Here is a 27,219-nt window from a genome sequence, read left to right on the forward strand (position 1 = left end):
GTCCTATAAAAACTTGTACATAATATTCGGTCCTTTCCAAGGATTTATTTGCTCTGGAATATGAAACTTCACGGCTACACTGCAATAAAATAATATCTTATTTACATGACGTGAAAACTGTTACATTTGTTGATTGACAGATTATGACACCAGACTACGTTGTTCTTTACTCGTCATTGATGCATCCGGGAACTCCAGAGTTTGATTGACAGTTGTCATGGTAACAGTCCAGGCTGTCGCCATTTTGTCAGTAGCGTTTTTTTTTACCTTTTCAAATGTTTTCTCTTCCCGCCGGAATAATGCAGTCATTTTTTATACCAGTGACAATTGTCTTGAAAGCAATGCGTCGACTGGATCGGATTGAGAAAATTAAGAGTCGAACGATATAGCACAGTTGTTCAATCTTTAGGCGGCGCCGAACTAACATAGTTGTCCGTGTCTCGGGTCTACCGGGCCGGTTCGCTGCGCAGGTTTGGAACGCGCGCCATTTTGTGAAAATTGACATAAAATCTTGTCCAAACTAAGGCTTATATCTGACGGTAGTATTATCATTTCTAATGTTTTTTGAATAGTGTGCGTCGCCGATTATAGTTAATGACAAGTAGGAGTATTGTCTGGATTCAATTTTCTCTAAAACGAACAATCCGAATGTGTTTTACGAACGGTATAATAGACAGCTGGCTAGCTTGCTAGCTAGCAAGCTAGTTAGCCACGTTTGTTAGCTAAAGTCACCGAGCAAACTAGCAGGCTAGCTGAACTGGCTGGCTAGCTTGCATTCAGGTGATGGTAGCTACTGTTTAGAAGTTGGACCAATAACTAAGGATGACTGTCGCAGAGGGAATTTTGGTATTAGTAGATTTAACCTGGCAGGCCAATTTTTAGTTGGTGTTAGTGCAAGGACAGGGTATTATCTTTAAATACCTAGCTAGCTAGGTGGTTCGACATTTTGGGTGTCTCATTGGAAGTAACGATAGAGAAGCTGGATAAGTTCCTTCACCATATTGGTTCTGGCACTTTAAATGAAGATCGTACCATCAAAGGTGAGTGTTTGAAAAAAAAAATCTAATATTTCTCACAAATTCGTTGTGTGATTAACTGGTAGATGTTAATGGTCTGGGTCGTTAGTTATGTTTGCGGTGTTGGTTTGTCATCACTAAATTCGCCAGCTAGCTGACAACTGAGCAAGCTATGATGGCTAGCAAGCTGCTGCCCAGATGATATCGACAGATTTGTCACCAGCTTTGTGGCTGCCCAGGTAGCTCAACGCAGATTTAATATACACATTTGGTTACTTTTTTTCTCTCCGTGTACCTGTAATCCAGATTTGAAGTAAGATATTGGTTGTCAAGTCATGCCCGAATTAAACGCTAACCGTAATATTGGCAAGCGATGTTTAGCAAGCTCGCTAAGGATAGCAACCTTACTAGCTCGCTAGCTAGTTAACTTGCATCAGATCGCGGACTCTAACGTTTGCCAGCGAGCTAGCCCGCTTGCTAACTAGTTCTTTGGTGAGAGTATCCATCATTGTCGTTATGACCACTGTTGTCATATGTGTCTATTTGATCAAGTCAGTGTAATACTGTCTAATTAGGTCGAATTAACCCCAGCTAGTATGGTAACGGCAAGCGTTGGTTAGCAAAGAGTGATGTCATGACATCACCACAAATTAATCGCGGGTAGGGTTAGCCATCGCTAACTTAGCTGATGGTATCGTTGCCGATTGAAAGCAAAAAATGTAATTATCAGAATCCTGGTATATCCTTCCTTTACTGTTGCACCTTCATAAACGTTTGCATATTCTTATGAAGCGGGGACATGTTTTTCGTTGTAAAGACAAAGTGAATTCAACACCTAGGTCATGGAATCGTATGATTGCATTTTTTTTAAGTTAGCTAGCCATTATTGGCCAGTATATTTAATCTAATTTAGCTTATCTGTTACTCACGAACGAGTAGTTAACAAGACAGCAAGCCATGCATAGAATGCCCGTTCAGTAACCCTAGCTGTCAGCTGGAAAAGTATGCAAGGCAGTAACTTAGGCGTGTTTAGATGTATTGTAACGTTATGATTATGGTAGCTACTAGCAAACATGCCACATTTCTGGTGATTGGCAACCTAACGTTAGTTCATTGAATTCACTTTCGAAGGTTAGCTATAATTCCACAGTTGCCATTGTAGTTGTCTTGCATGGCTAGCATTACGACTAGTTTGCTTAATTTATAAATGTCTTATGTGATATGAAGCTAGTTAGGTAGCTAGCTAGTTAAACAGCTGGTGGTCAGCAAACAATAGGTTAGTTGTCCTGTTCATGTTGAAAATACCTGTATATGTGTTGTCACTCTTGTCAAACAGTAACCTAACTTACCTATTGTACCAGATACAGTGTCATGCTATGAGGCACCTCTGTTCTAAAAATATCATTGTCTTCTCATATCAGGTGAGTAGATATTAATTGATGTTGGCCAACTGGTGACTGAACACAGACATTGGAGAAACGAAAAGCATGATTTCAGACTTGTTCCTTGCTTGTTATTGTGGATATCCTAATGCCATCAGGCAAGCGGCCCTATACAGTTGTCCGTGCTTGATATATTGCTTACCGTGTCAGTTGTCTTATGGGATTGTTTGTGTTGTGATCATGACAACGGGACAGAATATCCAGTGAAATGAGGATAGCTTGTCATCCCAGTGAAATGCTTCAGTAGCAACTATCTACCAACTGGTTTATGCATTCAGCGTGTGTGTGTGTTGTTGGTAACGTGTTCATGGACGCTGTTGAGAGAGTGAAATCTTGTAGGTAAAGTGCTTGGTTGAATATAGTGCATGTAAGCCCTCTGTGGCGACATAACCCCTGTGATGATGTGTAGGGCCTACACCGAAGCGCTTTCCAAAAGCAGTGGAAAGGTGGGAAATGAACATGGATGATGTGCTGAAGCTTTTTAAATAAGCCATTGCGTTCTTTGATGCCATCTCACACGTCAAGAATGTCATTTCTTCTGGTGCACTGTCTATTTTTGGTGTTATATTGAGCTTTACTTTTCTTTCCTTGGAAACTGGGCTCATTGAATGTTCATGGGTGACCTTGATGGTTGAATGTTGGACCACAGGCTCTTGGTAAGGGGCTGTGTAACTGCTGTTCAGTCGAACTCCGGCTGTAACTGTTTTTCTGTAGTTTGTAATGATTCAGCATGCCTGAGGTCTTTAGAAAGACACTTTGAGATGCGTCCTGAACGACACCTGTGCATGATGACAGGAAACAGCTCTTCTCCACACCCACTAATTGGCCCTAACCCCGCTCACTCACTCATCCCATCCACTGTGTGGGCCCTAACCCTGCTCACTCACTCACTGACTCACGTCACTCATCCACTGTGTGGCCCTAACATAATCACTCTCACCACGCACGCACCAACACACCTCATTCCTGATCCAAGTAGAGCTTTGCGGTCAGTCAGACGCCCCTCAGGAACTTTACCCGTGACTGTCTATAGGGTTAGGGGGTTAGGGCTGTCTAATAGGGTAGGGTTAGGGCTGTCTATAGGGTAGTGATTAAGTGCTTTAAACGTTACTGTCTATAGTAGTGACTAAGTGCTTTAACGTGACCTGTCCATAGTAGTGACTAAGTGCTTTAACGTTACTGTCTATAGGTAGTGACTAAGTGCTTTGTTAAGCTTGAGGCCTCAAGCACTCGGGCAGACCTGAGGTGCCCACCACGGGAGATGGTCTGTGCCCACCACGGGAAGATGGTCTGTTTGGGGAAGGCCCTCCACTACACATTGTGCCTATCTGGGAGGTTTGCCCTGAGCCTCTAAGTCTTGTCTTGTGGTGAGACCAGTTAACTCTGATGAAGACTACCTATCCTGGTGAACTGAAGTGGCCCTTGCTAGTGTTCATAGAACGAGTGTTTTCAGGTCCTTGATTGGGTTAGTTGGCCTTCATAAGGGGGCCTGTGTCAGCCTCTGATGCTCCTAAAATGTGGCGTGGGCTAGGTTTGTGGCCCACTGACGTTAGTAAAAAGCCCAGTGGTGTTTTCTGGTGTTCTGGTTTCCTTCCCAGACTGACAAGGTGCAAACCGACGTTGTGTCCAGCATGAAAGTCACAGCTCTGACTGTGTGTGGAGAAGGAGGCTTGAGCAGAGAGATGTTCCTGTCCTGCGGCTGGTGTGGACTCAGGAAGGACACGTGTGTGGAACTAAGAAAGGACACTGTGTGGGACTATATGAGGACACTTGTGTGGACTCAGGAGGACACGTTGTGTGGACTATATGAGGACAACTTGTGTGGACTCAGGAAGGACACGTGTGTGTGACTATATGAGGACACGTGTGGACTATAGGGACACGGTGTGACTAATGGGGACCTTGTTGGACGAGGGTGAGGAACACATGTGTGACTATATGAGCGACACTGTGGTGTGGACTATATGAAGACACTTGTGTGGACTCGAGAAGGACACTTGTGTTGACTAGGGGAGGGGACGTGTCAGTGAGGGTGTCACTGACTGGGACCCTGCTTGGATGTGTCTGTCTGTCCTGAGCCAGAGTTTGCAGCTGATGTTGGCCTCCAGTTCAGTCTCCCTTATTATTTGATCTGGAAAATGAGGTTTGACTGCACACCTTATTTGAAATCAAAGGCCTTCAGTTACAGCACAAGCGTATGTGATATTGAACGGTAGTTTGTTCCATCATGGTGTGGGTGGTCGGACTATACACCTTTTGTATTTTTTTCCCTTTTTTCCTTCCATAAGTTTGTTATCAACCAGCCCAACAACTTGAACAGACTGAACTGGAGCAAAGTGTAAAAAGGAGGATTCTACCAAAATACCTCTGAGGCCCTCAAACATAAGCCATCTGTATGTCCAACTTACTTTCTTTTCTCTCTTTCTCTCTCCCTCTGGATGTGCCTCTGTAGCAGACAGTGTTGTTTAGGATGGCCCCACTGTGCTGTGCCTCTGTAGCAGACAGCGTGGTTTAGGATGGCCCCACTGTGCTGTTACTGTGGTGGTCCTGTAGAGACCACTGGTCATCCCCACCCCTGACCCCTGACCTCCCAGTCAGCTGAGCCAGAGGATGACCCAGAGGAGGCTCTCCAGACTGGAGATCCAGCAGAGAGTCAGCCCCGGGCGGTCAGCTGGCATCAGTGTGTTTTATGTGTGGAGTTGCATATGGTCCACCAGCTCCCTCCCTGGTCCTGCGTCTCCCTGGTCCACCTCCTCCCTGGTCCACCTCCTCCCTGGTCCACCTTCTCCCTGGTCCTGCAGCTCCCTCCGTGGTCCTGCTCCACCGTGGTGGAATGTTACGGGGCCAGCCATGGTCCTGATGTGCTGGAAAAGCCTTGGGTGCTGGTGTGTGTGTGTGTGTGTGTGTGTGTGTGTGTGTTTCTCTGTGTGACACTTGTATTGTGTGTGTGTGTGTGTGTGTGTGTGTGTGTGTGTGTGTGTGTGTGTGTGTGTGTGTGTGTGTGTGTGTGTGTGTGTGTGTGTGGCACATGCATTGTGCGTGTGTGTTTGTGTGTGGCGTAATGGCCAGGCTGGGAGGCTGCTCTTAGCCCTGACTCCACTGTAACTGGGCTACTGTAGGCTCCAGTCTGCCTGCACACCACAGCACACAGCAGGCTCCACCAGAGCAGTGCCGCTGCAAGGGGCTCTACGCACCAGGCAACAGCTCAGCTCTGCTCTGCACGGCCATCCAAGCACAAATACTCTTCGTCACATTTCTTTCCTCTTTTATTTAATTACAAGCGCTCTCTTTATTTAAGTGCTTTCTGCCCATACGGTATGTTTAATCAAAACATGATGAGCATGAAAAGGTTTTTACTGTGCCTTTAAGGATAGCGAGGACACAACCTTCTTTGTTATGTTGGGCAGTAAATATATATTCTGCTCTGTACGTTCATATATTTCCATTTGTTCGGCTGATGTCAAATAGCTTTTTCCTGCCCCTGCCCAGTACGGTGGTGCTGGAGAAGTGTGTTCTATTGCCCCGCCTCGGCCGGGTCAGCTGGATCAGTCTCTAGCCGCTCCACCAAGAGCAGCTTTTTAGCCAGCATTCAGCTCTTGGACTCCCATGCGCCGTACCAGCCTCAAAGTGTGCCAAAGTTCAATTTTATTTCTTGTTTATTTCTTGTTTTCTTATTGGAAAATGGAAGCAGCTCTGCCCTGGCAACAAAAGTAGGTTATTTGCATACTCTTCTGTGATTGGCTTATACATTGATGGGCTTGCCAAATCACACTGTATCTTCTTGGTGATAGGCTATGCTAATTAGGTGCTGTTGCTGGGATTGTGAATAGTGCCGGGCTTCTGTGTGGCTGCGCTGCATTGTGTTGCCTGGCGAGAGAGATGCTGAGAAATGAGTCTCCTTAATCATTTTCAGAATTTGCACTTGCTCAAAGAGACATGCACTGAATAGAAATCTTATATCTCAATAAATATTTTTGTGACAGTTTATTTTAATGGACATTTATATATTTTTTTTATGTAATGCATGTAGTCTTTTTTTGGCAATACATTAATTTTTTTAAATACTGTTATGGTAAAATCATTATTTAGTGCTCCTGGAGGCCTATTTATTTATCCATGTCTCCTACTGTGGACACACTAAGGGTATTTATCCATAGAGCAAGGCATTACACCCAGATTATTATTAAAAATATAACCTAAAAGAAAAATCTGCCATTTCATCATAATAGTAACATATTTCAGCATTGCTTTGACATGCCATGCGATAGTCAGTTAAACAAAGCTGGGTACAGAACTCTTGCAAGCCTGTGTGAGAGGTGATATGGCTGAATTTGACAACTAATTTAGCATCTCTTGAGCTATTTAATATTAGTGAGCGCTAAGCCTCAGTGAATCAAATGGCTGTGATTTTCAGACAGCGATCTAAACAGTGCTGGAATTAAACCTTGAGTGTCAGTCGCCCCCTCCTGGCCACTGCATGTCACTGCAGCACGCGTCACCAGACTACATGTGAACCTCGGTGGGATTTTTAGACCTGTTGTGGTGCAGGAACTGTACAGAAACCGCACAACTCTACCAACAGGGGGGGGGGGGGGGGGGGGGGGGACGTGGACGTGAAGATGTAATTGTCGTTGTCTCACTGAGTGTTTGTGTCTTGCCTGTGTTTAATTGTTGGTTTTGTGTTGTTGCAGGAGGAGAGACCTCAGCATGCAAAGCTTCATCTGTCCGGCTGGCACCCTCTTTTTCTTTCCATGCTGCTGGTCTTCAGATGGCTGCTCCCATGCCTCATTCCCACCAGCAGTACAGTGACCGCCACCAACAGAGCACAGAGCCACCTGTCACTGTACTGCCCTACAGTGACCAGACACAGCCACACACTGCCAACCCGGTACGAACACACACACACACACACACACACACACACACACACAGCTGCCTGTCACTGTACTGCCCTACAGTGACCAGCCGCACACTGCCAACCCGGTACGAACACGCACACACACGCACATGCGCGCACACACACACACACACACACACACACACACACACACACACGCGCAGCTGCCTGTCACTGTACTGCCCTACAGTGACCAGCCGCACACTGCCAACCCGGTACGAACACACACGCGCACACACACACACACACACACACACACGCACACATACACACACAACACACACACACACACACACACACACACACACACACACACACACACACACACACACACACACACACATACATACATGCAGCTGCCTGTCACTGTACTGCCCTACAGTCACCAGACACAGCCACACACTGCCAACCAGGTACACACACACGCCTGTCACTGAACTGTCCTATGTAATCGATATGGTTGGGATCATTGCCTTTTTTTATTATACATCGATAATCGGTAACATTTCCTTATGATTTTCTCAGATATACATAAATAGGCATCTTTTAACTCCAATGAACCCTTAATGATCTAAGCTGTGCAGGCTTACTGAATTTCACCTCTAAATGGCGCCGTGAATTACAGACTTCACCTCTAAATGGCGCCGTGAATTACAGACTTCACCTCTAAATGGCGCCGTGTTAGCCTGCCTGGTGGTGAAAGAGCACTGGACTTGGCACATCAGACTGTTTCATCAGAACAAATTAAAAAGCTATAATATCAGCAAATCATAAAAATGAGATTGTTTATTCATACACATTCCCAGGAGAGAGATTTTGTGTAGCTGAAATAGAACAATAGCCAGAGCTTAGGTTGTAAAACGTCTCATCTTAATAGTTAACAAAACATGACAATATTCCTGATCCCGACATGTCAAGACTGATGCAGGCTGCATCACATAAACATGGTCTATTTAACAGTAGGCTATTTAACAAAATAATCAACGCATATATTATGTTAACAGTATACTGGTTTATTAGTAGGCTATTTAACTAAATAATCTTATGCACTGCATCCATCTCCCCTTTTTGCTTTCAATCCGACTGAAGAGGCGGTGTACCAGAGCTGAGTCTGTTTGAATACGCTGGTGTTTTATGGAACGGAACCGGATACGTTTTTATGCTTGACACCTTTTGTCACCCCTTCTCAGAAGGCTTAGAGGGGCGTGCTGGCGATATCTTCAGACATATTGCTCAACACAGCGTTGGTGAAGTGTGAGCGGCAGGGTAGCCCACCTTAAACTCCACTTTCATTTCCTCTAGCAGGTTTCGGAGAAAGGGACTCTCCGCCACTTTAGGCGGCTGCATATCCCTTCAAAAATGGCCCCTTCTGCATATCCCTCCAAGCATGGCCTCTTCTGCCCTTTCCCCCAAAACTCTCCAATACATTTATCCGCCGTAACGTCAGCTTCATTTACTTGCCGAAAACATCCAGCAGCAGCACGGGGATGGTATCACCTTAGTAACTTAGTAATAACTATAGAAGGCCTAGATTTTATATCGCCCCCCCTTGTGATCTCCGAAAGCTATTATTGATCAAAATTACACATAGAAACATTACATGCATAGAAAGAGACCGGTTGCTATTTCTAAGACACCAATTTCTTTTGTGTCTTACTTGTAATGTACACCATCTGAACTGGATAGAACTGAATAACCTGTTGTTATGAGTATTAGATATCAGCAAAATACATAGGTCTGCGGTATGAAGCATGATGACTAAGCTAAGGTTATTTGAAACCTTGCAGCTATATTAAAAATAAATGAAAAATATTTGAGAGTAACACCACCATCATCATCAGATAACATCATTGTTAAGCTTATTTCCAAATTTGGCTTTGAAATGTTTAGTAGGGGGTTTGAAAAATCTGCACATGACTCCTCTTCAGTTAACCACTGACATAGAATATAGCGATCTCTTCAAATATTTGTAGGAAATGAGACGACTAGTGAAAAGTCATATGTTGCAAAAAGAATAAACTATGGCCGTTATAATGTGCTCGAGAAATGGAGAGTTGTTCAGTATGTTTAAAAGAGAGAGCATGACCACAAACGGTCTGAAATGCTACTCCTAATGCTAACGTCCCCACATCAGGGAGATTCTGGCTGGGTGGTTGCTTTTAACTTGAACGGGAATATAAAGGTAACTGACTCCTAGTTATTAGTTCAGAGATGGCCAATCGTTTCTGGTCTATATCTGTCTATATGTGCTGTGGGATTTTTATTGTAGGTGGTTCATATTATTCTTTTTTTTTTTTTTTAAAGGTTTAAAATTTTCATGGATTTAAAACGTGGCACATATTTTTTGTTAAATCATCATCCAGCTAACTTATGTGGTGGTTAAGCTAGTAATGTGGAACAGCCTATCTAAGTGAGACCTAGTAATGTGGAACAGCTTATCTAAGTGAGACCTAGTAATGTGGAACAGCCTATCTGAGTGAGGCCTAGTCCACGTCATTGTTGTCCCTCCAGGAGCTGTGGGGGAATACTCATGACCGGTTAAAATAACACACTGATCGGAATTTTTTTTAACTGTACATGCCAAAGTGCTGCAATTAAGATATCACCCCTCTCTCACAGCCACACACACACACACACACACACCAACCAACCTTTGGAACAACACCATGTCATTAATAAATCCAAAGTTTACTTTTAATTATTTTTTTTGTATTGGTAATTTGCCTCAAGAATATTCAGCATAGAGAACCAAAAAAACAGACACTTGCAGAAGAGCACCCAGGTGCATGTAGTTGTTGAAGGGTATGTGTCTGTACTCTGGAGCAGACAAATTAGTATTTAGGTGTGTGTGTGTGTGTGTGTGTGTGTGTGTGTGTGTGTGTGTGCTCCTGCCTCACGTGTGTGTGTTATTCTCTTCTATTCCAGAGGCACATGCCCCAGTGTTTCCGTGACCCAACTTTGGCCCCTCTGAGGAAGCTCTCTATTGACCTGATCAAAACCTACAAACACATCAATGAAGTAAGTCTCCGCTCCATCACCTCTCCTACTGAAGGCCATCTCTTATCCTTTCCTCCTCCTCCTCCTCCTCCTCCTCCTCTGCTCGCCCTGCTCTAATGGCCTTGATCTTTGTGTCTGTTCAAGGTCTATTATGCAAAAAAGAAACGCCGGCACCAACAGGGTCAGGGGGAGGACTCGAGCCACAAGAAGGAGAGGAAGGTCTTTAATGATGGCTACGACGATGACAACTATGACTACATCGTCAAGAATGGGGAGAAATGGATGGACCGCTATGAGATCGACTCCTTGATTGGGAAAGGGTCCTTTGGTCAGGTACGACTCTGCCCTGTTTGTGGTGGGCATCTTCTGTGTGGATGACTGTGTGTGTTGTGCTCTAGTGTGGTGGCATCATGGCACGTGGGTTAAGATAAACATGCTGTTACGTGAGACGGCTCAGGCTGCCCATGCTGGGAGGTAACTGGGCTAATTCTCTCCTGAAGAAGCGTCACGACCGTAGCCTCTGTGTTCAAGTTGCCTGCTCTGGGTGAGTGGTGTGTGGACTAGAGGCTGGTGTGTGTGTGTCTTACTCATTGTGGTGTTGCTCTTCTGACTGCAGGTGGTAAAAGCTTACGACCGCCACGAACAGGAATGGGTAGCAATTAAGATCATCAAGAACAAAAAGGCCTTTCTAAATCAAGCCCAGATCGAGGTGCGTCTCCTGGAGCTGATGAACAAACACGACACGGAGATGAAGTACTACATAGGTAAGAGATCTGCAGTCTACATGCATTTACACCGCTGTGTTACTCTACCATATGACCAACACCAATAGAACCTGACCTCTTCACCCTGTCGACGGGCAGATACAGCCACATGAGTGAGCTTTGGTCTAAGGTGACCGTGTCCCTCTATCTCCCTCTCCTCTCCTCTCCTCTCCTCTCCTCTGCAGTTCACCTTAAGCGTCATTTCATGTTCCGGAATCACCTTTGCCTGGTGTTTGAGATGCTGTCGTACAACCTGTACGACCTGCTGCGCAACACCAACTTCCGCGGCGTGTCTCTGAACCTGACACGGAAGTTTGCCCAGCAGCTGTGCACGGCGCTGCTCTTCCTGGCCACGCCCGAGCTCAGCATCATCCACTGTGACCTGAAGCCCGAGAACATCCTGCTCTGCAACCCCAAGAGGAGCGCCATCAAGATCGTCGACTTCGGCAGTTCCTGTCAGCTCGGGCAAAGGGTACACTCACCTAAGCACCATTGCAGAAGTTATAAGCAACGCACACACACACACACACACACACACACACACACACACACACACAGGCCTGGTTGTGGAGTCCATACAGTTACTAAAGTAACACACATATCCTCAAGCATTAACACACACACAGATCACTAGTGGATCTGTTCTGGTCAGACTGACTGTAGTGGATCTAGTTCCAGCCAGATACTGTCTTGTTAAAAGTTGCACCTGTCTCGGGGTGGTCAGAGTGACAACTGAACAACTGTGTTTGTCCCTGTCAGATTTACCAGTACATCCAGAGTCGCTTCTACCGCTCTCCTGAGGTGCTGCTGGGCATGCCGTACGACCTGGCCATCGACATGTGGTCCCTCGGCTGCATCCTGGTGGAGATGCACACGGGCGAGCCTCTCTTCAGCGGAGCCAATGAGGTAAGAGACCTTCTCTAGCATAGCCAATGAGAGAAGATCCGCTCTTTAGCGTGGTCATTGAGGGGAGAGATTCTCTTCACCGTAGCCAATGAGGCAAGAGCCGCTCATTGGTGTAGTCAGTAAGAGGAAGAGAATAATTTTTAACGTCGCTAAACGTACTCTAGCATAGCCAGTGAGGTTAGAGCATCTCTTTAGCATAGCCAGTGAGATGAGAGCATCTCTTTAGCATAGCCAGTGAGGTTAGAGCATCTCTTTAGCATAGCCAGTGAGATTACAGCATCTCTTTAGCATAGCCAGTGAGATTACAGCATCTCTTTAGCATGGCCAGTGAGGTTAGAGCATCTCTTTAGCATAGCCAGTGAGATGAGAGCATCTCTTTAGCATAGCCAGTGAGATTACAGCATCTCTTTAGCATAGCCAGTGAGGTTAGAGCATCTCTTTAGCATAGCCAGTGAGATGAGAGCATCTCTTTGGCATAGCCAGTAGGGTAAGAGCCTTCTGTGATTTCATGTTGTTGGTTTTTGACGGCTAACTGTCTGTTTCGGCCCTTCTCCTTCTGGGAACTGACAGGTGGACCAAATGAATAAAATAGTGGAAGTTCTTGGTATCCCACCCAATCACATTATGGACCTAGCACCAAAAGCCCGGAAGTTCTTTGAGAAGTTATCGGATGGGACATGGAACGTAAAGAAGACCAAAGATGGCAAACGGGTGTGTATCTGTGTGTGTACAGTGTACGGTGCCTGTGTGTGTACTGTCATTATATAATATATAACAGCGTAATATACACCGTATATTAACCACACTTTATGGAATTTTAGAAAGCCGTGTAATCAGCCTAGTAAGGCAGTGTAGTGTAACTGTGCCCTGTCTCTCTCTCTCTCTCTCTCTCTCTCTCTCTCTCTCTCTCTCTCTCTCTCTCTCTCTCTCTCTCTCTCTCTCTCTCTCTGATCAGTATAAGCCCCCAGCTTCACGGAAGCTCCACACCATCCTGGGCGTGGAGTCAGGGGGCCCGGGCGGGCGCAGGGCGGGGGAGTCTGGCCACGCCGTAGCGGACTACTTGAAGTTCAAGGACCTCATCCTCAGAATGCTGGACTACGACCCCAAGACCCGCATCCAGCCCTACTACGCCCTGCAGCACAGCTTCTTCAAGAAGACGGCTGACGAGGGCACCAACACGAGCAGCAGCGTGTCCACCAGTCCAGCGCTGGAGCAGTCCCAGTCCTCAGGCACCACCTCCAGCACCTCCTCCAGCTCAGGTGAGGACCCTAACCCTAGTGTGGGGCAGTTAACCCTAGTGTGGGGCAGTTACCCCTAGCTAACCCTAACCCTAGTGTGGGGCACTTAACCCTAGCTAACCCTAACCTCAGTGTGGGGCACTTAACCCTAGCTAACCCTAGTGTGGGGCACTTAACCCTAGTGTGGGGCACTTAACCCTAGCTAACCCTAACCTCAGTGTGGGGCACTTAACCCTAGCTAACCCTAACCTCAGTGTGGGGCACTTAACCCTAGCTAACCCTAACCTCAGTGTGGGGCACTTAACCCTAGTGTGGGGCAGTTACCCCTAGTGTGGGGCAGTTACCCCTAGCTAACCCTAACCCTAGTGTGGGGCACTTAACCCTAGTGTGGGGCAGTTACCCCTAGTGTGGGGCAGTTACCCCTAGCTAACCCTAACCTCAGTGTGGGGCACTTAACCCTAGCTAACCCTAGTGTGGGGCACTTAACCCTAGTGTGGGGCAGTTACCCCTAGTGTGGGGCAGTTACCCCTAGCTAACCCTAACCCTAGTGTGGGGCACTTAACCCTAGTGTGGGGCAGTTACCCCTAGTGTGGGGCAGTTACCCCTAGCTAACCCTAACCTCAGTGTGGGGCACTTAACCCTAGCTAACCCTAGTGTGGGGCACTTAACCCTAGTGTGGGGCAGTTACCCCTAGCTAACCCTAACCTCAGTGTGGGGCACTTAACCCTAGCTAACCCTAACCTCAGTGTGGGGCACTTAACCCTAGCTAACCCTAGTGTGGGGCACTTAACCCTAGTGTGGGGCACTTAACCCTAGCTAACCCTAACCTCAGTGTGGGGCACTTAACCCTAGCTAACCTCAGTGTGGGGCACTTAACCCTAGCTAACCCTAACCTCAGTGTGGGGCACTTAACCCTAGCTAACCCTAACCTCAGTGTGGGGCACTTAACCCTAGCTAACCCTAGTGTGGGGCACTTAACCCTAGTGTGGGGCAGTTACCCCTAGCTAACCCTAACCTCAGTGTGGGGCACTTACCCCTAGCTAACCCTAACCTCAGTGTGGGGCACTTAACCCTAGCTAACCCTAGTGTGGGGCACTTAACCCTAGTGTGGGGCACTTAACCCTAGCTAACCCTAACCATAGCTTAGGGCAGTTAACCCTATCGTGGGGCAGTTAACCCTATCTTACCCTTGCGTAGGGCAGCTAACCCTAGCGTGGGGCAGTTAACCCTAGCTAACCCTAGCTTAGGGCAGTTAACCCTAGCTAAGCCACAGACTGTAGTGTAGTTTGGGCAGTGGAGGTTCCCATAAGATCAGTCAAAACTGATGTAAGCGTATGTACAGTATAGTCATAATCATGACTGTCAGCTTCAGTATGGCTTATACATCTATATGCTGTATAGAGATTAAACCTTATACATCTATATGCTGTAAAGAGATTAAACCCTATACATCTATATGCTGTAAAGAGATTAAACCCTATACATCTATATGCTCTATAGAGATTCAAGTTTATACATCTATATGCTGTATAGAGATTAAACCCTATACATCTATATGCTCTATAGAGATTAAACATGTGAAGGTTGGACTGCTTGGCTGGGTGTTGTCCTGGGGTGCAGGTGTGAGGAAAGGAGCGTTGTTGTATTTTGCTGTTTTGTAACGTGTGTGTGTGTGTGTGTGTGTGTGTGTGCCTCAGGAGGATCGTCTGGAACGAGCACGAGCGGGCGAGCGCGCTCAGACCCCACCCACCACCACAGACACAGCGGGGGGCACTTTGGCGCGGCCTTGCCAGCCATAGACTGTGAGAACCTGTGCCCACAGGTGAGCTCCACTGGCAGGGGCCCAACCCCAGAGGAGGCTAGGGTGCTCAGACACCCTCTCTGGTCTACCTCTCAGGCTTCTCTTTGCTCTTGCTTTAGATGTTCCTGCACACATGTTTAGATGTTGGGCACAGCCATTTAGACTCCAGATTTCATCCTGAGTTTGTGAATGATGACCCCTGGTGTGTGTGTGTGTGTGTGTGTGTGTGTGTGTGTGTGTGTGTGTGTGTGTGTGTGTGTGTGTGTGTGTGTGTGTGTGTGTGTGTGTGTGTGTGTGTGTGTGTGTGTGTGTGTGTGTGTGTGTGTGTGTGTGTGTGATGACCCCTGGTGTGTGTGTGTGTGTGATGACCCCTGGTGTGTGTGTGTGTGTGTGATGACTCCTGTTGTGTGATGACCCCTGTTGTGTGATGACCCCTGGTGTGTGTGTGTGATGACCCCTGGTGTGTGTGTGATGACCCCTGGTGTGTGTGTGTGTTGACCCCTGGTGTGTGTGTGTGATGACCCCTGGTGTGTGTGTGATGACCCCTGGTGTGTGTGTGTGTGATGACCCCTGGTGTGTGTGTATGATGACCCCTGGTGTGTGTGTATGATGACCCCTGGTGTGTGTGTATGATGACCCCTGGTGTGTGTGTATGATGCCCCCTGGTGTGTGTGTATGATGACCCCTGGTGTGTGTGTATGATGACCCCTGGTGTGTGTGTATGATGACCCCTGGTGTGTGTGTATGATGACCCCTGGTGTGTATGATGACCCCTGGTGTGTATGATGACCCCTGGTGTGTGTGTGTGTGTGTGTGTGATGACCCCTGGTGTGTGTGTGTGTGTGATGACCCCTGGTGTGTGTGTATGATGACCCCTGGTGTGTGTGTATGATGACCCCTGGTGTGTGTGTATGATGACCCCTGGTGTGTATGATGACCCCTGGTGTGTATGATGACCCCTGGTGTGTGTGATGACCCCTGGTGTGTGTGTGTGTGTGTGTGTGTGTGTGTGATGACCCCTGGTGTGTGTGTTTTAAAAGAATCTAAAAATAGTGCCCAGCCCGAATATTCACTTTTAAGATGCTCGCTCCTAGTGTGAGTTCTTGGATTTAGCAGTAGATCCCTAACTGATGTGTTGGAAAGGACGTTGCAAGAGGTTAGGACTGGCTCTATTAATAAATCAGTCCGCTGTTGAGACCAGTGAAATATTGTTTTACTTTCCACACCTTTATGTAGCAGGAGATGGATCATGGAATGGCAGAATAGTTAGCAGACTGAGGTCTAACCATGTGTTTGTGTGTGTGTGTGTGTGTGTGTGTGTGTGTGTGTGTGTGTGTGTGTGTGTGTGTGTGTGTGTGTGTGTGTGTGTGTGTGTGTGTGTGTGTGTGTGTGTGTGTGTGTGTGTGTGTGTGTTTCGTCAGGTGAGACCGCCGTACCACCCCCCTGTAGTGTGGCCAGGCGGCGTTGGACCAGAACCAGCCACTGTAGAAACCCACCCAGTCCAGGAGACCACCTTTCACGTGCCCCCCCAGCATCCGAAGGCACTGCACCCCCACCACCTCCCGCACCACCACCCGCACCACCCGCACCACCACCACGGACAGGTGCTGGCCACCCGGCCCCGCCCGCGCCTCTACAACTCCCCCACCAACAGCGCCTCCACGCAGGATTCCATGGAGGTGGTGCACGGCCACCTGTCCATGACCTCGCTGTCTTCCTCCGCCTCCTCGTCCTCCACTTCCTCCTCTTCCACTGGGAACCACGGCAACCAGGCCTACCAGCTGCGCCAGGTGCCCTCTGGTGCCCTGGACTTTGGCCAGAATGGAAGCGTGAGCATGGGGCTGGGCGCCTTCTCCAACCCCCGCCAAGAGACTGGCATGGCGGGCCACCCCACGTACCCCCTGGGCGCCAGCGCGGCGCCCGGCCCAGCCCACTACATGAGCGAGGGCCTGGCCATGCGGCAGGGGGGCCTGGAGCGGGAGGAGTCCCCCATGACCGGTGTGTGTGTTCAGCAGAGCTCCATGGCCAGCTCGTGACTAAACTCAAACTGATGGGGTTTGGTTTTTCTCTGTGTGATTTTTAAAGGTGGTGTTTTTTTTTGTTGTTTGTTTTGGTTTTGTTTTGTTTTGTTTTTTCCTCCTCTTTTTATTTTAATTTTTTTTCCCTTTTTAAAAAAAAACAAACAAACAAAAAAGGTGCATAGAGAACAAAAGCTGCTCATATCAGGAGGGAGATATCACTGAACCGCTACAACAGAAGAGTCTATTTAAGTGAAAAAAGAAAAAACAAAAAAAGTATATATGTAATTCCATGATTTTCCTTTTTAAATAGGCACATTAGTAAGACTGCAAAATAACCATAGTGAAATTGAAACCATCTACCCGTTCATATGCTGCCCATAGTACTTAACTCCCATCTGTTCCGTGGAAAATAGGTCCGTATTAACGCTGAGCATCTGAGAGTGGAGAGCTGTTTTTTACAGGTAGCTATATGTAAAGAAATGCAAAAACATTCAAGTTTTTTCTTTCTGAACAGTGAAAACATTTGACCTTTTTTCCGTTCCACTGGTTGTTTAATTTATTTACCCTTTAAGTGAAATTTCACAAAGGAACTATGTGTCCCCTGTAGCGTGGCAGGAGCAGTACTTGCAGTGATATTTCGTGTTGTTGGTCTTGTGTAACTCTTTTGACAAAGGGGGGGCACAGAAGCAGGTGGAGGTCGCCCGGCAGCGGGGTGCAGGCCCAGGGTGCGAGAGGGGGTGGGGGGGGGACTGAGCCGCTTGGGGGGCGGCTGAGGGGGGGTGGTAGTGGTGGGGGCTGGGCAGGAGGCGCCCCCCAGGCCTGCTTCACTGAGACCCTCTGCTGGACTCTGGGGGTTTGGGGGGGGGGGGGGGGGGGGGGGGGGGAGAACGAACCTGGGGCTGTTGACGACAGAAACCCTTTGGCCTTATGATCTATGGACTTTGAGTGAAACGGAGCTGGACATTTATCATTTGAATAAAGATGGCTTTCCTCTATTTTTAACATTTAAACAGCCCTTAATTGTTGAGGGAAAAGTTGAATAGAAAAAGGGTAACGGAGAGGTAATCAAGAGGCCTTTCTTTCACCCAGATTTCTCACTCAAAGGGACTCTTCATTGCAGGGTCTTGTTAAAGTGTCCCAAACATGACTTCCTAAAAAAAAGAAAGAAAAAAAATCTTGTTCACAGAAGTGGGATTTTTGCAATGAAGGTTTTTTTGGAGTCCCTTGCATTTGATTTCTTGGGTCTAGTTTTGATTTCCCTTGGTTGTGTTCCTTTCTGAAGCATGAGGCTCCTGACTGATGCCCTGCACACAATCGGCCTGTTCATCCGTCACCGTGGAGACGAGAGAGAGACCACTGTCACGGGACTGCCTTTCCTCCTCACAAATTATGCTGTGAATTTTACAAGGATTTATTTTCCCTTTTTCATTTATTTTTTACCAAAGCAGTTGTTTTATAGCACATGGGGTGTCACATGGTTGTGTCACACGGGGTGTCACATGGGGTGTCTGTAACCAATAATGTAGCAGTTCACCACTTCAACGCAAAATTGATTTCGAATTTATGTCAATTACAAAAGGCTTTATTTGTTGCATTTGCAAACCTGAACTGTTTCCTAACAGAATTGGCTGTTGTGTTAACCCAACATTTTTCTTAAGCATTTTCTTCTTCTTATTTCCTTTAAAAGTTAACAGACTATGACAGCATTGAAACACTGAATACTCTGCAGGCTCCGGAGTAGTAGAATGAATGCAAATATTTCTGAGGAGTGAACCGCATCGTTATTCTTTATTTTCCTCGTCTGAGCAGGCTCTCCTGCCTTTCATGTGTCAGTTGTATTAACGTGCTAGTTGCTACCATCCCACCTAACACAAAACGTGGCTACTCAGACCTACTAGTGGAGTTTAACGCAAAGTCTTTTAATTAAGTGTTCTGTTTTTTCCGAAGTCATTTGGTTTAATCTGGCCGTACTGCCCTTATTGCCCGTGTTCTACTTAAAGGGAAAGAATAGTTGGCCCACCTATGGCCACACAGGGATGCTTGGGCACACGAGTGTGTGTGTGTGCGTCTGTGTGTTCGTTCGTGTGTGTGTGTGCGCGTCTGTGTGTTCGTTCGTGTGTGTGTGCGCGTGTGTGTGTGTGTGTGTGTGTGTGTGTGTGTGTGTGTGTGTGTGTGTGTGTGTGTGTGTGTGTGTGTGTGTGTGTTCCAGCTGTGTGTCCGGAGTCACCGCGGCGGCATGCAGGACATCAGCGTCTTCATTTGATATCAGGGATTGTGAAGTGCTTTCTTTTCCAGTCTCACCACCCAAATCAGACAGCTGCTCCCACCCTGGCCCTCCCTCCACGGCACCACCAGAGGGCGCTGTCACCTAACCCATAGCACGCCTTCACTCGGCCATCTTCTCGCCTAGCTATCTCTATCTCCTTCAAAGGCTCGATTATGTTCAAGAAACCAACAATTCCCATTCAAAGGCTAAGGGTAACAAGAATATGGGTTATCTGAATGTTAGGTTGATTGCAATTGTTTTATATATCTATATATCTTTAACCATTTGAAAGGAAAATTCTAGTAGTTTTGCTGGTGTTCACATAAAACATTCCAAAATAAAAAAATTAAAAAATACAGAGAGACTTTTAAGTGTGCACCTGTTTCAGCTGTTCCTGAATGGCATCTGATTTAGTGCAGTTTTCATGAAATGCAGCCCCTTTTTAATAGTGGAAATAGAATTTATGTATATATTTATATTTTTTTAATAAAGGAAGTATAGAACTCACTACATTTGCTCCTGCTGGTATGTTGATTTGGTTCCCATTCAGTAGAGGAAATTCTGTGATTTTAGTCATCTGGGCAGAGGTACTTGACTTCACCAGGACAACACTAAAAGGTAGGGTTTGTATTGACAAGGAAAGGCCAGATCTACCTTACCATTGTGCTCACAGGGTATATAGTTAATGCATGTATATCCACAAACCTTACTTTTTGGTTGTACGAGAAATGTATTGTTGAAGAGGTCTGTTTTCCATAGAGGCTGTTATTTGAATGCACATAAATAAGGTAAATTGTTGGTCATCAAATCATCTCCACAAATACTAAAGTTCTCTGAATTCCATCTTTTTTCCCTTTCTTTTCTTGTTGATTCACTTGACTTTGTTTCTCCTGGCTTTTTTGACATGCAACATGCACTATATAATTGAACAGCATGAGGAAAAGGAAACGTACATGTGTCCACAGATTGTAAGATCTAGTCAAGACTTTGCTGTGTATATGATAATGCCCTTTGTATTATATTCAAACAGTCTTATGTATGATATATAAAAAGAACTTAATTCACTTGCTCTGAGCCTTTTTCTTCCTGTTTTGATTGTGTGACAGTCGCCTTATGTCTGAGTGGGTTTTGTTTACACGTAGTTACACTGATCACGATGAACATACTTAAAAGGATGCGATGCGATGCGATACGAACGGATTTCTCAGATGTCACGCTTTTGTCCTGGAAAAAAAAGAGTTCACTTTTAATCTGCAAACTATGGTTGGACAACAAAGTACATCTTCGTAGTAGTGAATCAGTCGTTCATGTTTTACAATGAAAAAATGAGAAAGTAGGAATGTCGACAAAGTAGCCTACTTTTTGAGTTCAAAGATTTATAAACCAATGTACCCACGCCATCAACCAATTGTGGCTCGTTGGTCTAGGGGTATGATTCTCGCTTCGGGTGCGAGAGGTCCCGGGTTCAAATCCCGGACGAGCCCGCTTTTTCTTTTTTATTTATAAAACCTGTTCTTTAATTTAGTACATCGTCGGTCTAGTTATTTAACTAGTTGCACCAACACTTTCTACAACCTTTAACACATTTGCTGCATTTTAGCAATGTGTGTTAATATTATTTAAGCACTCTTGTAGAACTGCACTTATTTCAAATTACCCCTTCCATTTCACTGTATTGTTCTATGGCGCTGCAAAGGGACAATCATTTATTCTGTTACCTAAAAACCTCTCGCTAAAAACAGGGCTCGTCCGGGATTTGAACCCGGGACCTCTCGCACCCTAAGCGAGAATCATACCCCTAGACCAACGAGCCCGCCACATTGATCTTTGCTGAAAAGTTTCAACTTAAATGACAACTATTAACCATGGCGTCTATAAATTGTTATAAATTCGTACTCTTTCAAGTTTGTTTGCCCACCCACCCACCCCCCACGCATTGGTTCCTTATGAATTTACATCTGCATTTCCCATAGTCGTGGCAAGGTATTGTTAGTTACGTGAGGTTTCGCTAGCAATGTTTTTAGCTACTTTTGGCCACTGGTTTACTTAATGTAATCACACGTGTATATGTAAAACCTGTGTGGTACAGGTGGTAATATTACTTGCTGTGTTTACTACACTGTATGTAAAGCACAATGACATCTCAACTAACTGCTCAAACCAGAGCCCGTCTACGTTCAAACGCCTTCTCTGCTAACGTTGGATAGCTAATATTGGCTTCCATAGATAAGGTGCTTCGAGCCTAGACATCTCACCACTCATAAGTGAGTTATACAGGTATTCCGCTTAAAGGTTTCCCAGCTCTCGTTCTTTCGAAAATACAGTATTTAGAGCACGCAACGCTAAGTATACAGGAGGTTAAATATCGCTTTACCACTGCATTTTGCAATGAAGTTCACCCTCACGCTCCGTTGGGTCAACTGTATAGTCAGAGTATAGTGTCGAGAAATGCATTATGGGAAAGAGAGAACCAATGCTTGTCTGTTGTTGAGGGGTTAAGCTCTCATTTAATCAGGCACTTTTTCCGTGGGATTAGTAAAATGTTCACCTAGGAATTGGCAAGAGAGTGTTTGAATTAAAAACCTCATAGTTAGCCTGTAAGGTGCTCGACCCAACTCTGCAATTGTCACTAAGGTGGTTAATAAATAATAGCTCCCTAGTTAGGTACAACTAGCTAGGTGGTTAGCTTAATAAGCTATTCACAATGCCGAATTTTTGCGCGGCCCCGAACTGTACAAGAAAGAGCACTCAATCCGACTTGGCATTCTTCAGGTTTCCAAGAGACCCTGAAAGGTAGCTATACATGTGCAACGTTTTCGTTGGTTTGGAATAATTACTCTGCACAGCTCACAGTAGCCAAGACATGATATCACCATAGCTAGCTAGGATACTAAATCTACCTCGTTGTTTTGTGTTATTGAGATTACCTAGGTTTAACTTTTAGCTCGCCACAGTACTCGGTGTCTTAGAACTTGGATATGGAGCTGGAGCTTCTTACTGGTGGTACTGTTTACAGAACGACAGGGGTACTGATAACTAATGTTACACTGTATCAAAGTGGTAGCTAGCCACTTAGCTACCTACGTAGCTAGCCTACTGTTCTGCAACCCATTCCTTGACGGGTCTTTGATGACAGCCTGTGACCATGAATTGTTCATGACCACATGCAACATCCCTACTTTGCTCTAGGTGAATTGTGTATCTGTCGCTGTTCACTCTTAATTAATATAAATATGTGCGAACCCTGATAAGAAAGTCCTTCTCAAGTCAAATAGAGAAAGTTTGCATGTGAGTTACTACATTTGGGATGGACTTGAGTCTTCTCACAACTAATGATTGTTTAGAGTTAGGCTACAGCTGATGTGTACACCCGATCAACTAAAATCCTTGCCCTGTCCGCTGTTTTGTGGTTCAGATGCCGACTGTGGGTGGAGAATTGTCGGCGTGCTGACCTGGAGACCAAAACATCCGACCAGTTGAACAAACATTATCGGCTGTGCGCTAAGCACTTTGAACCAGCGATGATATGCAAAACAGTAAGAGTCTAAACGCCGTAGTACTTTACATTCCTCAGTATTTCCACGATCAAGAAAAGTTCTGGAAAAACTACACTTAAGTGCCCTAACTTACAGTTTGACTGTGTATGTGTCAGAGCCCATACAGGACAGTGCTCAGAGAGACGGCCATCCCTACCATATTCGACCTGACCAGCCACCTGAACAACCCCCACAGCAGACACCGGAAACGCATCAAAGAGCTGGTACTCGATGTCCCAAACACCCCATCACTTCTGAACTGTCCCTTCAAATGTGTGCCCTCTAAAAATAATGACCTCTGTGGTTTGGTTTACAGACAGAAGACGATATTAGAAGAATCAAAGAAAGGAGATGTGAGTGCGGTGTCTGCCTGTATTAGCGTCTATCCTCTTCTATTACAGATGCATTTGAATCTTCACGCAGTTTCCATTCATTTAATACTAGATCATGGCTCATCTAAATGTGGTTTGCCAGCTGCACGGCAGCAGAAAGAAAGGTACTCCAGAGGGTCATTAACACAGCGCAAAAAGTAATTGGCTGCTCTCTTCCACCTCTTGAGGACATTTATAAAACACGCTGCCTCAAGAAAAGCCCACAGTATCCTCAGAGACTCAACACACCCTGGTTACCACCTATTTGAACTGTTGCCCTCAGGGAGACGCTTTAGGACCATCATAGCAAAAACAGACAGGCTGAGAAACAGCTTCTATCCCAGAGCCATCATAGCACTTAACAATGCACAAAACTGACCTGTATTTGTCTCTCTGTTGTGTTATATGTCTTGTGTTTTTATAGTGTAAATATGTATATATATATGTTCAATCTATATTTTTATTGTTTTTTTGTCTGAGAGCTGCTACCTCAATTTCGTTGTACTTGTGCAATGACAAATAAATATATTCTATTCTATTCTATTCTATCTACTGACATACTGAGTATCAAAAATATGCGTAGTCATCATGCACTCTCAGTCACCCATTACACTGTCTTATTTATATCAAAAATCATTGTGATGGGTAACTGAAATGTGTGAGCTGAAATGATTGTGCTCTTGTCTCTCAGTGGAGTCCTCCATTGAACAGCTGCACTCCAAAAAGGACAAGGTGGGGGACGAGGCAGAGGCCGGTGAGGACGCCCCCCAGCTGACTCCAGAACAGAGGGAGCAGCGCGAGTACCTGAAGTCTGTGTTCGAGATCCTGCTCCTGATGGGCCGGCAGAACATCCCTCTGCGGAGCCTCGTGAGCAGCACGGAGGACGCCGCCGCCGCCTTCACCCCCAGTAACTTCCAGGCTCTGCTGGAGGCGCGGGTCAGCGCCGGGGACGAGGTGCTGCGGCGGCGCTTCGACGGCGCGTCTGTGAACGAGGAGTACTGCTCGCCGAGGAGCAGCTGCAGATGCTGGAGTTCTGCGAACAGGGCGTGCGCGAGAACCTCCTGCAGGAGGTGCGGGAAAGCTCCTTCTTCTCTCTGGTCACGGCAGACCTGGTGGAGTTCCCCGGCGAGACGCGGCTGCCCGTCTTCCTGCGCTTCGTGGACCAGGCCAGCGCCCTGCGGGAGGAGCTGGTGGAGTTGGTGGAGCTGGAGACGGACGGGGAGGCGATGGCGGAGCAGGTGGAGGCCCTGGTGACGCAGCGCTGGGGCCTCAGCATGGAGCACTGCCGCGGCCAGGCACACTCCGGCTCCGGCGCCTTCGCCTGCCAGATCAAAGCCGTGGCTAGCAGGCTCTCCGACAAGTACCCCATGGCCGTGCACACCCCACAGTCCTCCACCGCCCTCAACGTCCACCTGGCCAACTGTGTTCCCGCTCACGGCCGTCAGGGTGGTCGTGTCCATGCTGGGGAAGATCCACGCCTTCCTCCAGTCCACTCCGGCGCTGCAGCGCGAGATGGACCGGGTCATCGACATCCTCTTCCAGGGGAACCTGGAGAAGGCGGAGGTCCTGAAGCAGGCCTGCCTGAGCTGCTGGAGCACCATGCACAACCTGTTTGAGGTGGCCATGGAGCTCCTGGAGCCCCTGATGCTCTGCATGGACAGCCTGTACGAGAACGAGGACAGGACGTGGAACGACCGGGTCACCAGCGACGCCTTCTCCATCTCAGAAGCTTTGTCGGACTTTGAGTTTGTAGTGACGCTGGTGATCCTGAAGAACACCCTCTCGTTCACGAGAGCTTTTGGCAAAAACCTGCAGGGGGAGACGCTCGACGTGTTCTTCGCTGCCAACAGTCTGACAGCAGTGTTGCACTCCCTCAATGAGGTCATGGACAATATTGAAGTCTACCACGAGTTCTGGTTTGAGGAGGCTGCCAACCTGGCCGCCACAATGGGCATCTCCGTGTGTGTTCCCCGCGTCTTCCTGCTCAAGCAGCCCCCCACTGACATAGTGGAGATCCAGCCGGAGGCGTACTTCAAGGAGTACCTCACCCTTCCCATCATGCAGTTCATCATAAAGGAAGTGAAGGACATCTTCTCCGAGAACCACCTGAAGGCGCTGAAGTGTCTGTCCCTGGTCCCGGCGGTGATGGGCCAGATGAAGTTCAACACGTCGGAGGAGAGTAACGCGCACGTGTATCGCAGCGACCTGCCCAACCCCGACACGCTCCCCGCCGAGCTGCACTGCTGGAGGATCAAGTGGAAGCACCGCGGGAAGGAGGTCCGCCTGCCCGCCACCATCCATGAGACGCTGCAGCTGTCCGACGTCAAGTTCTTCCCCAACGTCAACGCCTTCCTGAAGGTTCTGTCCACGTTGCCGGTTCTGAAGCCGGAGGACAGCTCCAGAGAGACGTCCCAGCAGCGGCTCCAGGCGTACCTGGGCCACACGCCCGTCCGCAGCAGGTCCAGAAGCATGGCCATGCTCCACGTGAACTACCACCTGATCAGTGACTTGGACCCCATGGTGGACCAGTACACCAAGCTGCACTTGCAGGACGACAGTGAAAACGACACACTTTGAAACGAGAGAGAGAGAGCTCTAGATACTATGCTCAACACACAACACAACCAAAGGATTTACACACAATGGACACGGACAGATTTTGTTTGTGTGTGTGTGTGTGTGATAAAAACAGGGAAAAAATTGTGTTGATTGAAATAATGGTTCAAGTGTGTTTTGGGTAATAATGGCTCCTGTGACAATAAACTATTTGCAAATGTGCCATGATTGTAAACATGTGGTAAACAAGTGTTTTGTTTTGTTTTGTTCTGTTCTATGTGTGATACATGGATATGTAATCCATTCAGAGTCATGTGACCTGCAGTGTGCCACTGGAACACACAAGCAGAAGACGGTCATGTACTCTAAACCCCGGTCTACCTAGTCAGTGTCTGCTCTTCAAACGGGAACTTGTGTGGGGGTGTTTTGACTGCCTTTAAAACAAGGATTGGGCTGCGGCATATTGATTGGCTGCCTTTAAAACCAAGATTGGGCTGTGGCATATTGATTGGCTACCTCTGAAACAAGGACCGGACTTATTGGCTGGTTTGAAAATGAGATGATTTCACAGCAGTGTGGCTTTTTCACAGGTGAGGAAGCAGAAGTTGGAGTTTGCTCTTAGAGAAAAGAGAGATGGTGGAGTCGGTTCTTTATCCTGTGATCCATCTTAAATGCTCTGTAGGGAAAACATTTTGGATAAAACCTGAGCTCAAACTAGTTTTCATCTTGAAAGATTTGGCATGGGTTTTAGCTTTCGTAAGATTATTTAAAAATTGATCACCAGATATTGACCTTGAATGAAATGGGTTTATAAGAATCATAAGATGTTTGTAGATGACTGTAGATGTTTGCAAAGAAATCTGAGGGATATATTATTTATAAAAGAAATATTTAATCACTTCAGGAAAATGTAACCATGACAAATAAATAATGTTTCTATATAACACTGTTACCAACAGATGAAATGGTATTCTTCTGCAAATGTCGAACAATCTACAGTTTGCAGAAGAATGGCAGAGAACTGATTAAGGTTTAAATGTTAGTTATGTAACTATTTTGCGTGCAAAGTAAACAGACCCATTTCCCATCCATGTAGGCTAAGTTTCAGCGCCGAGCTGTGTCCATTGAACACAATTAGCAGGTTTTAGTTTTTATGAAGGCTCTGTATTCCTCAGTGCTAAAACAAGTCCGGTGTTATGGCTACTCAGAATCAGCTCTAGCTAACGTGTGGTGTGTGTGTGATTTCCCCTCTCCTGCACCTCAAGGCCATGTTCAGGTGACGTGTGGTGTGTGTGTGATCTCCCCTCTCCTGCACCTCAAGGCCATGTTCAGTAACGTGTGGTGTGTGTGATCTCTCCTGCACCTCAAGGCCATGTTCAGGTGACGTGGTGTGTGTGTGATCTGCACC

The 27,219-nt window shown here is 46.7% G+C and overlaps 2 protein-coding genes, 1 long non-coding RNA gene and 2 other non-coding genes across 5 annotated transcripts; 3 read left to right on the forward strand and 2 right to left on the reverse strand.

Moving 5' to 3' along the window:
• Positions 1 to 203: 203 nt before the first annotated feature.
• LOC122129818 (dual specificity tyrosine-phosphorylation-regulated kinase 1A-like) lies at positions 204 to 19,042 on the forward strand. Its single transcript, XM_042704539.1, has 11 exons — positions 204 to 1,040; positions 7,150 to 7,346; positions 10,281 to 10,373; positions 10,497 to 10,685; positions 10,969 to 11,116; positions 11,302 to 11,588; positions 11,876 to 12,022; positions 12,593 to 12,733; positions 12,978 to 13,281; positions 14,958 to 15,082; positions 16,483 to 19,042. Exons 2-11 carry the CDS (start codon positions 7,227 to 7,229, stop codon positions 17,095 to 17,097), a joined length of 2,169 nt encoding a protein of 722 aa, XP_042560473.1. The 5' UTR covers positions 204 to 1,040; positions 7,150 to 7,226; the 3' UTR covers positions 17,098 to 19,042.
• Positions 9,635 to 9,865, reverse strand: LOC122129819. The gene is made up of 2 exons (XR_006151803.1): positions 9,806 to 9,865; positions 9,635 to 9,772 (listed from the first exon to the last, which is right to left on the reverse strand). It is a non-coding gene; the product is annotated as an uncharacterized LOC122129819 (long non-coding RNA).
• Positions 19,043 to 20,760: 1,718 nt separating the features above from the next.
• trnap-cgg lies at positions 20,761 to 20,832 on the forward strand. The gene has a single exon. It is a non-coding gene; the product is annotated as a tRNA-Pro (tRNA).
• Positions 20,833 to 21,089: 257 nt separating this feature from the next.
• Positions 21,090 to 21,161, reverse strand: trnap-agg. The gene has a single exon. It is a non-coding gene; the product is annotated as a tRNA-Pro (tRNA).
• Positions 21,162 to 21,643: 482 nt separating this feature from the next.
• Positions 21,644 to 26,046, forward strand: LOC122129820 (52 kDa repressor of the inhibitor of the protein kinase-like). Its single transcript, XM_042704540.1, is given in 7 exon segments — positions 21,644 to 22,141; positions 22,764 to 22,884; positions 23,001 to 23,108; positions 23,201 to 23,237; positions 23,947 to 24,255; positions 24,258 to 24,682; positions 24,684 to 26,046. Coding segments are annotated over 7 exon segments (2,238 nt in total). The 5' UTR covers positions 21,644 to 22,052; the 3' UTR covers positions 25,833 to 26,046.
• Positions 26,047 to 27,219: the final 1,173 nt, after the last annotated feature.

The sequence above is a fragment of the Clupea harengus genome, unplaced genomic scaffold, assembly GCF_900700415.2.
Source record: "Clupea harengus unplaced genomic scaffold, Ch_v2.0.2, whole genome shotgun sequence".
Taxonomy (NCBI): Eukaryota; Metazoa; Chordata; class Actinopteri; order Clupeiformes; family Clupeidae; genus Clupea; species Clupea harengus.